General features: G+C 39.3%; 2 protein-coding genes across 2 annotated transcripts in view; both read left to right on the plus strand.

Annotated features, from left to right (window-relative positions):
* The first annotated feature begins 1,609 nt into the window (after nucleotides 1-1,609).
* On the plus strand, nucleotides 1,610-8,262 carry LOC106521561 (14-3-3 protein beta/alpha-1). Its single transcript, XM_014014201.1, has 6 exons — nucleotides 1,610-1,717; nucleotides 2,142-2,545; nucleotides 4,993-5,116; nucleotides 6,605-6,768; nucleotides 6,843-6,938; nucleotides 7,353-8,262. The coding sequence occupies exons 2-6, from the start codon at nucleotides 2,246-2,248 to the stop codon at nucleotides 7,422-7,424; spliced, it is 756 nt and encodes a 251-aa protein (XP_013869655.1). The 5' UTR covers nucleotides 1,610-1,717; nucleotides 2,142-2,245; the 3' UTR covers nucleotides 7,425-8,262.
* Nucleotides 8,263-9,008: 746 nt separating this feature from the next.
* Nucleotides 9,009-9,800, plus strand: part of adam17a (ADAM metallopeptidase domain 17a) — a 20,229-nt gene continuing 19,437 nt past the window's right edge. The window contains exons 1-2 of the mRNA XM_014014190.1: nucleotides 9,009-9,204; nucleotides 9,355-9,487. Coding sequence (XP_013869644.1) covers nucleotides 9,108-9,204; nucleotides 9,355-9,487 — 230 coding nt within the window. The 5' untranslated portion in view covers nucleotides 9,009-9,107. The remainder of the gene's footprint in view (nucleotides 9,205-9,354; nucleotides 9,488-9,800) is intronic.

Consider the following 9,800-nt stretch of genomic DNA (forward strand, 5'->3'; position numbering starts at 1 on the left):
CTACCGCAAAGGGCTCCAATTAAATTTATTTTACAGATACTGAGTTGAAATTTGGCATGGTAGTGGCTGAGCATGTCTTCCCCAACATGACTTTAAATTTTAAAACAGATATCAATTTGGCTCAACTTTATGTCAGATACTGTARACACACARTTTCCATGAGAAGTCTTGTTTGTGTCAGTGGCACCCTCTGTTGGCCAGAAGAAGAAAAAAGAATTTAAATTTCTGTAAAAGGAACTTTGGGGTAGAAAAGTTGAAAACTTTCATAAATTAATATTAAAATGATTAAATCTTGACTGGGATGAGTCGGCTTATAGAGTACAAATATTTATTATTAGTTACATTTGTACGTAAAATTATAGCTAATATCAAACATTGAGTGACAGTAATGTGTTGAAAATGGAGATTCTGATAGCAAAACAACAGTATTTTCTATTTTAAGACAAGCAGAAATGCAGTTTTCCACATGATGGATGTCCACTGTTTTTATAAATTACATCTGCTGGTTCAGAAGGTAAATGCTTTGTTTACCTTTAACAGCCAAAGGCTGTCAAATTGAGATGAAAATGGTCCARTGGAGAATTGATGATAAGTGAGGCAGGAAATAAACACGCAATACAAAACAATTTGAAGAAAGTCTTTAGGCTTTTTATGCATCTTCCATCACTGACTGTAAGTAATGCAGCTACAAATGGTTACGTCAGGGATGTAACTGAAAAAAAAATCAGAATATTTAAAGCTATATTCATCTTTTTTTGCTCATTTTCAATCCCAGCGAAATAAAAATATTTTATAAATGTTACTTTCCCACTACATTACTCCAGTTTACCAACATATCGAAGCAGAAACCTAACCTGCACTGACCCAAACCCTGATTCTACTTTGCAGAACATAAATCCTATAAAACACATCACTGCAAACYCAACCGTCCACCTCGAGCCCAGACCACACCCGCCTACGCTACAGTGTGTAAGAGCTAAACGGTGATTGGACGAGAATCACTATAGCAACGAAGTGACGTCTTCATCCCGTGCTCTAATTGGAGGAAACCCCGTGGCTACGGCTGCGCACCATTTCTATTCCGGCTGATGAAGCAGCTAGCCGGGCAGGCGGAAGTCGCGCTCCCTTTGTTAAACGGATTAGCGGCCGGAGCTTCGACCCACTCACCTGCTCAGGTGCGGCGGCAAGTCCCGCGAATGCACTCTTCGTCCACGTGGCCGATATTAACAAATCAAAGTTGTATCGATGCGAAAGGTCCAAATGTATTAAAGTCATTGAAACAGCTGAATGTGATGAATTACAAGCTATATTTTAATGCATGGTTTTAATTCATGATGTGCTTTAAACCGCTATTCCATATTTATGTTATGAGCTATTGAGAAATCCTAAAATTAAATCGGATTTGTAAGGATAAACTCCGCCCGTGCCGCTCCTCTTTGTTCTTAATGACAGAAAAGGACTGCGCCAACAAACTGCAGCTCTACAACCGCTCGAATCCCGCCTTCTTCCCCCGCGCTAAAGAACTATTGGTCAAAACTCCCTCCTCGTGCTGTCGATCAAAACTTCCCCGGGCGTATGATTGGACAACCCACATCCAGCTCTAGATGAGCCCCCTCCTACTTTAGCACGTTCAGTTGGATCTTTCTCTGCCACTGCTGCTGTGCTTTACGGTTTTCTCTCCAAGTCGGATCGATTTGAGGAGTGAATTTGGACCTCAGTAGGTTTCGAAACTATTGCTATTTCATTTGTTTTTAATCTAAATGTATTACCGCTGGACTGAAATGAAACGAATAAGGCGTTGGCTCGTTTAGGGACGTGTATGAGAAACGCTAACATATTGAAAGGAGTGGCTGGTGCTGCTAGCTAGCGTCTGTTCGTCGTTGGCGGTTCACACCGCAGCATGGGAGTAGCGAATAAATCAATGCTTAATGTTCAAACTAGTCTTTTAAASACAACAGTGGTTAGAGAGGAGCTGTTTATTGAAGTCGGGGAATTATTAGCTGGTGATTATGGTCAAAGCAGGGGAGTAAAAATGACGTATTTTTACGCTAATGTCCAAATAAACCTGATATTTTAGACTACCAGATCATAACAAAATGGTTATRAGGATACCAGCTTACACTGTCGCGTTTCTGTTGCAGCTTTTTGGAGAACAGCTCTCCTGCTACACCCACCCTTCCAGCTTTACCAACCCTTGACTGTCATTTTACCCCCCCGGATATCTTATTAAATACAAACCACCACTATGGATAGAACGGATCTGATCCAGAAGGCCAAGCTGGCAGAGCAGGCTGAGCGCTACGATGACATGGCAGAGTGCATGAAGGAGGTCACGGAGAAAGGAGGCGAGCTGTCAAACGAGGAGAGGAACCTGCTCTCTGTCGCCTACAAGAACGTGGTCGGGGCGAGGCGGTCCTCCTGGAGGGTGATGTCCAGCATCGGGATGAAGACCGACGGGAGTGGCAGCGAGAAGAAGAAGCAGATGGTCACCGAGTACCGGGAGAAGGTGGAGAAGGAGCTGGAGGAGATCTGCAACTGTGTTTTGGTACGACTTTTGAATAAAGACCTCCTTAAAGTTTTTTTTAAAAATGGAGTTATGTTTGCTACCATTGATTTAACCAGTCAGTCATTGGTTAACTAAAAATTGAGTGCATTTGATGTGTTGGAGCCTATTTTTTTATATATATATAGAGGCATAATTCCTGCAGATTCATTGAATTTGTGGTGTCACACGGTTGTTTTTCATTCATAAGTACGTGTTAAATGGCATCRGTTTCCTGTGAGCTGTCCTCTGTTTTTGTATAAATAAAACCTCTGAAGGCAGACAGGACAAGGAAGTATTATGTAGTCTTCCGACTGTTCCTGCCTTTTTGGGAATCTGGATTTAGAACAATAGGCTTGAAACCTTTTGAGGGCGTGACCTGGCAAGAGGTCACGGTGCTGAGTCTCTTTAAGGTGTGTCTGAAATGATTTAGTTAATTCTGCACACACACACACACATAGAGAAAGTGTATCCTTCAGACGCTTTAGTTCCATCTGGCAGACGGCAGCCTAACGCGGTCGCCCTAGTGCAAGAATTCACATGTGTAAATGACTCACTCTCTCCTTAAAGCTTCGTTTTGTACAGTTCACCAAAGTAGCGCCCTCCTGCTGAGCCATTTATTGAAACCAGTGGATTTAAACACATCACGTCAAGACTTGGCTTTGATTGAATAGTTTGTGATATCGCTTTAACCTCTTGTTTTTTTTAGTACAACTGTACATATTTGTTATTATTACTCTTAATAATTTATGAACCTCTAACATATTGAAGCTGCAGGGAGTTTTGGGCGTACACGAGACTATGCACTGGCCTGGCTGGATGTGACTCAGTTTTCAGTCTCACTGCCAGCCTGTGCTGATTGAGGGTTTGTAAAGAGAAGAGGGTGTGTCGGTCCTCAAGCCTTAGCTTGTCTTCAGAAGCCTGACATGTCAGCTATGCGCTCTTTGCTGGGAAAAAAAGAGAAAATGCGACGTGAGTAAGCTGAAACCAGATGGATTTGTGTGTCTGTTTGGAACGCAGGAGAAACCCAAAGATGTTTGGAAAATCAGACCTCTTTAAAATATGGGAGCATATATGGTGTAAAGCATTGAATATATAAAGTACTCCACTAATATAGACTGGTTTTCCTTTTGTTTTTTTAACTGGATTTTTCAGATCAGTAATAGTTATCAAATCAACATCCTCCTTTTAGTAATCGTTTACTTACTCCTCTGATAATGAACGATGTGTTGCTGAGGTATGCTCCTGAGAATACTGTCATGTCGTGGAGAAAGTGTACATGACAGAAAAATGCTTWACACTTGAGTCACGAGTTTCAGCTGAGAGGAATCTGTGACAATACTTAGATGCACATAGGTAATATAAATTTTGATGTTATGGATATTAATATTACTGTTAACCCCTCATAATCCAAAGTAATGTCAGACCCGTGTTATGCCTCCTGTGCCACTGAGATGTTTGTGCCTACAAAACATTTCTCTCAACTCAGTATCATGGTTTTAGCATCAGAACCTCCCCTTCCTCTTCAGTAAAAATGGTAATAATCATAAAAACAGTTCCCAAAATAATTTGAGCAGACTATTTGTGTGTTTGATGTAACTGTGAGTGTAAGACATAAAAGCGTGACTTTGCTCACTCTATTGTATTTTTTTCTTAGTTTTCATTAAGAAAATAGTGCGMTCTTGGAGGACTTTTTGTTGAAATCAGTTAACTCCTGCGTAAGTCGTAGATGGACTGATACAGATGATCCATTGTGTTTAACTGACACGCCCACTAAAACGCCTGCATGACTTAGACTTGACTAAAATCTCAGGATGTGACTTTGATACATGTGATTTTTTGTCTTTTCTGCAATGTTACGGCTTTTTTTTTTACTGTTTAAAACTTTGGATTTTTGGGAAACCTTTGAAAATATACATGTATGTTATTAATCTAGCAGAAAATTCTTGTGATTAGGTTCAAATATTACAGATAAATTTCAAAGGCCCAGATGTTTCAAACTACAGTAGTTGTTTCTAAAGTTCACGTCAATGAAAGCCCTTCTGAACGTGTAAGACATACAGCAGATGGATGTTTTTGTCACTTCATTGGGATCAGCATTAAGTGCTTGTATGTTTAACTTGACTTGGCCATTAAAACTTTGTGAAAAACACTGTTAATATGTCAGTGCTGACAGAAATAGAGCTTCCCAGAAATCAGCCTTTGTGGTCAGATTTAAGGAACCTGTCTAGAGTCAGGTTGTTCTTTGCAAAGATGTTTGTTTCACGTCTTCTGTTTTGTGACGATTGTATAAATAGTGCATGTCTAGGGTGATTGATAATAACATTTATATATGTGACACTCTGTGGGATAGCTTTGTAGTTGTAATATATGGCCGTCTACTCTGGGTCTAAATGCTCAGTATTGTTATCCTCTTAAAAAAACAACTAACCTGACACTTTTTTTCACAGACCTTGCTGGACAATTATTTAATTGGAAATGCCACAAATCCAGAGAGCAAAGTCTTCTATCTAAAGATGAAGGGGGACTACTATAGATACCTCGCTGAAGTTGCCTCTGCAGAAAAAAAGTCAGGTAAGTTTACAACAATTTAGTTTTATTCATTGATATTACATCCTACTGGCCTTCATGTGTTTGGTTCAGTGGTAGTTTTCTCACTGTCTGCCTTCAATAGTCTTGCGGTTCCTTCACAAAATGCTTCAAGCTGAGACTTAAAGGACTTATTGTTGATGAGATTTCTGAATGTATACTGAGGCGGCCAGGGGTGTCCAAGCTAACCCACCTCTGATGCACATTTGTCCTGTGAAACGAGGTTGCAACWGAGCCAAACAAGTACCAAACTCTGTGGCTCAATTTAGCGATGACATATTGACCAATTCAAAAACTAATTTATTACTAGGGCTGTGTATTGGCAAGAATGTGGCGATACGATACATATCATGACAGAGGGGTCACGATACGATATATCCCGATATATTGCGAAACTGTAAGCAAGGTAATATATTGCAATTTTTTTGTCCAAAAATTCTATTAAATAAAAACCTCTTACAGGGAAAAAAATGAAAAACCAAAATTCATTGTCTCAGAAAATTCTAATATTACATAGACATACTTTTGATACATTTAGCTGTGTTCTGCTTTGTATGTATTTTATATTATTTGTTTCGTATTTCATCCATGTTTTCAATTATTAGACTAAATTTGACAATAAATAGTTTGAAAATATATTTTTTGCAGCTTTTAGTTTTTAATATTAATTTACATTATGGTCACCCAACACTTAACAATAGCCTCCACCTCAAGAGGTAGAGGAGCCAAGTGGCTGGCTCACTGCTGCCAACTAGTGGTCAGAGGCTGAACTACAACATAAAAATGAATGGCTAGCAGGAAAGTTTACATTTTAAACCTTAATAAAAAAATCGATACAGGGCTTTAGAATATCGATACAGTATCGGGAAATGAAATATCGCAATATTTATATCGCGAAAATATCGATAACATTCGATATTTTCTTACACCCCTATTTATTACCATGAGAAGATTGACGCTGTTACACATTAAGTCTTCATTTAGTTTCAATAAATGTTTAACCACAAAGATGATCACTTCGCTGTGTTGATTCATGTTTTAAATATGATACGAGGCAAACGTCTGTCACTCGTTTACTGCTTTGTGCTTCAAGTCAACCCAACTGAGTTCTGCTCCACGTCTCCTTCGGTTCTGCTGTTTTCACTTTATTTCTGAAAGCTCATGTCTCTGCAGGACGTCTTCATCTGTGATTTATTAATGGCCAGATGCAGCATAAAGACTCACTGGCCTTTGTTGCCATAAACTGCTTTTAGAAATAATCTGTTAAAATGGATCAATTTCAAAGAAGTGAGCTGGTATCCAGAAGCTTTAATGCGCCACATAGATTCTGATTTTTTTTGGAATTACAATTAAAATCTTCTCTTTTTTCCAAGTTATCCCGTTATGAAGAATATTCATGTGATTAAACGTTTTGACAAACTTTGAGTCAGACATTCATTACCATGTTCTGTCTCCTTTGCTTTTCTCCTTTAGATACCATTGAAAACTCACAACAAGCATACCAGGATGCGTTTGACGTCAGTTCCACTGAGATGGACCCCACACATCCCATCCGCCTGGGTTTGGCCCTTAACTTCTCCGTCTTCTACTACGAGATCCTGAACTCCCCAGAAAAAGCCTGCGAGTTGGCTAAAAAGGTTTACAAACTTAACCGGTACAGTCGACCACTTACCTGTTTCATGATTTTAACATTTTGTCCTTTTGTTCACAGGCATTTGATGACGCCATCGCGGAGCTCGACCAGCTTCATGAGGAGTCGTACAAAGACAGCACTCTCATCATGCAGCTCCTCAGAGACAACCTGACAGTAAGTCTCTCATATGACAGTAAAACTGGATGAACTGGGTCGGATCGCAGTTTCATAAGAGCAAAAATAACTTCTAACATGATGATATATTTAGTCACATTTAAGGGCCTTTCTCATACTTGTACGAGTCATTTAGAAGCCCTGAGATCAGATGTTGTGCAGCGACGGTGGCTTTAACCACAGAAACAAACTCAAAACTTAAAGCAAGGACTTTGTGGCAACTGGAAACTAAAAAAGCACCGACCACATGAATCATGTGGGTAAAAATCCTCCCACATCATCAGTTTGGTCACTTCCATCGTACAACGAGTTGTCCCAGGCTCTTAGAAACTACTTGAATCTTATAAAACATAAAACAGCTGGAGCTGTTCATCTAATTGTTTGTTTATATTCAACACCTTGTTTTCTCCACAGTTATGGACATCAGACAACGCTCCCGAGGAGGGTGAAGGTGGCGAAGGAGATGCAGGCGAGACCGAGAACTAGAGCACCAACATCCTGACTGTTGGAGTTCTCTCTCCAAACAAACGAAAACAAGAAAAAAAAACTTTTTACGTATTCTTTATTCCTTAATGCTTCACCTAATCATTCCACCAGTTCATTCCATTGATGAGTTATTATAAAGAATCAAAAAGTCTTTCAGCGAAGCAGATTTGGACAAAACTTGGTAAAAAAAAAAAAAAGAGGAATCATCTGTTCCTTGATGTTTTTCTTCTRGGCCTTCCCTCTTGTGCAGTTTGAACTGCAGAAAGGATCTGATACTGAGTTTAAATCCCCCGGTTCATTTTAGAGGCGACGAAGTTGGAAGCCTAAATCTTTATCACATGATCAATCAAACTAGTTCTCCTCACGTAGTTTTGTAGTAAGTATCTACACTGTTGTGTGGTGCTGTTACATTTGCTGAGGTATTGTTTTTTMACACTGCAGGGAAATCCTGTGCGCCGCACTTGCTGGCTGAAAAAAAAAAGGTTATAACACAGAAGCAGTGCTCATTGGTTGAACTTTCACTTCCTGATTTCACTCTGATGCCACTCTTTCACGAAACCTGTTTGGGGGTAAATTTGTGGCTCTTATCTGACGTTTCTGCTGAAGAGAAGACGTTCTCGTCTCGCACTTCTCCTCAGATATTACACTGGAATGGGAACAATGCGGTTTTGTACACTCTGCAAGGGTATTATTTTCTAGTCTGTCCAGTGATTGTCACTCCAGATTTGGACCACTATTGTTTTGTAATTGAGTTGGTTGTAGTCCCCGAAAGCCTTGTGGAACTTTGAATCCTGGTGCATCTACCATGTTAACAAAAATAAAACATTTTATAAACCAAGCCGGTGTTTTCTGTCCTCATTTTTTCCACATTATATGTCCGATGTTTGAAAATGTAGAGCACTGCAGTGAAAATTTTTTGTTTTTTGAGCTGTTTGTTAAATAGGATTTTAAAAGGAATTTTAAATGAAGGCTCTTTTAAAATATTAAATTAKATAAATTCGCTACATTTTTGATACTTAAGCTGTTTGCTAACTTTGTTACTTTTAGATGTAAGCGAGCCTTTTTCTGCTTTTAGCCAAACGTGCCGCTTTTACTGTAGCTCCAAGCTAGCCTTTTGCTACATTTAACTAGCCTTTTGCTACATTTAACTAGCCTTTTGCTACATTTAACTAGCCTTTTGCTACATTTAGCTAGTGTTCTGCTTCCTTTAACATCTTAATGGTATCTACTTCACCAAATTTCAGCAAAGACATTTAGGATGAGTTTAATAGAAAATATAAATTCTCTAGTTTATTTCTACTAAGTGATAATATAGTAGTAATTGCTGTGATTATAGACTGTTCTGCTCATATATGACAGCTAACATTAAGTAGCTAATTTTATTAGCTAACAGCGTCATCCTATGTCTAGGCGCTCTCGGCAAAAAAAAAAGTAATCACGTTTTAATAAACACAGTAGCTTATCTGTTGAATATAKTTTCTTATTAACACAATTCTTTAAATTTAAAGAACAGAAGTGTCCCATTATGTCATTATGAAACGTTTTGTCACTTGTCGGATTTGACCAAACCGGATGTTTTGCCACTCGGTCCACTTCCGGGTAGCGCTGTTTCAGAAGTACCCTCCGAGGCAGGCYGAAACATATATTTTTCATTCGTAAATGTAACGGAGCCGGCCGAACACGATGATAATACTGCTGTTTGTCCTTCTCGCTCCCTGTTGGGTAAACGGCGCGGTTAAATCAAGAATTACTACTAATCACAAACCTAACCCAGAGTTCGGTAAGCGTTATTGCTAGCTCAGCTAACGTTAGCTTGAACCAAATGAAAGCGGTGGTGTTTTGCATTGTCGGGACGTAGATTTGTGGTTCCGCACCGGTGTTCGTGAAGCKAAGCTGTTATTGTTTGTTTGACTCGAGTTTGTATCTCCAGATACTCTGAACTCCATCCTGTCAGATTATGAAGTGCTGCCTCCGTCAGAATTGCAGCTGCACTCCGTGAGGAAGAGGGACACCGACACCCAGTCCCACCTGGAGCGCCTGGTGAGCTTCAGAGCCCTGCACAGGTGAGGAAGAACTCCCATCCTGTCTGAATGTGTTCCTGTCATACAGAAAATATATTTCTACACAGTCATAATAATGTAATGCTCATCAAAAGTTCATTGCTTGCACTAAAGCCTCTGTTTTTAAATGCCTGAAATTGGCCTTTTATACTTTGGTAATGACAAAAAACTAGTTTTAAAAGATTAAATTAGTTGGTTGAACGAACTGAACTGCACCAAAGTAATTTTAGGTCCATAAACAAATGGATCCTAATGTATTCGTGATGCCAGAGATTCATAGCTTCAGTCAGTCTTGTACAGAGTACCTCAAAGTGAT

This window comes from Austrofundulus limnaeus, unplaced genomic scaffold (genome assembly GCF_001266775.1).
Source record: "Austrofundulus limnaeus strain Quisiro unplaced genomic scaffold, Austrofundulus_limnaeus-1.0 Scaffold2, whole genome shotgun sequence".
Taxonomy (NCBI): domain Eukaryota; kingdom Metazoa; phylum Chordata; class Actinopteri; order Cyprinodontiformes; family Rivulidae; genus Austrofundulus; species Austrofundulus limnaeus.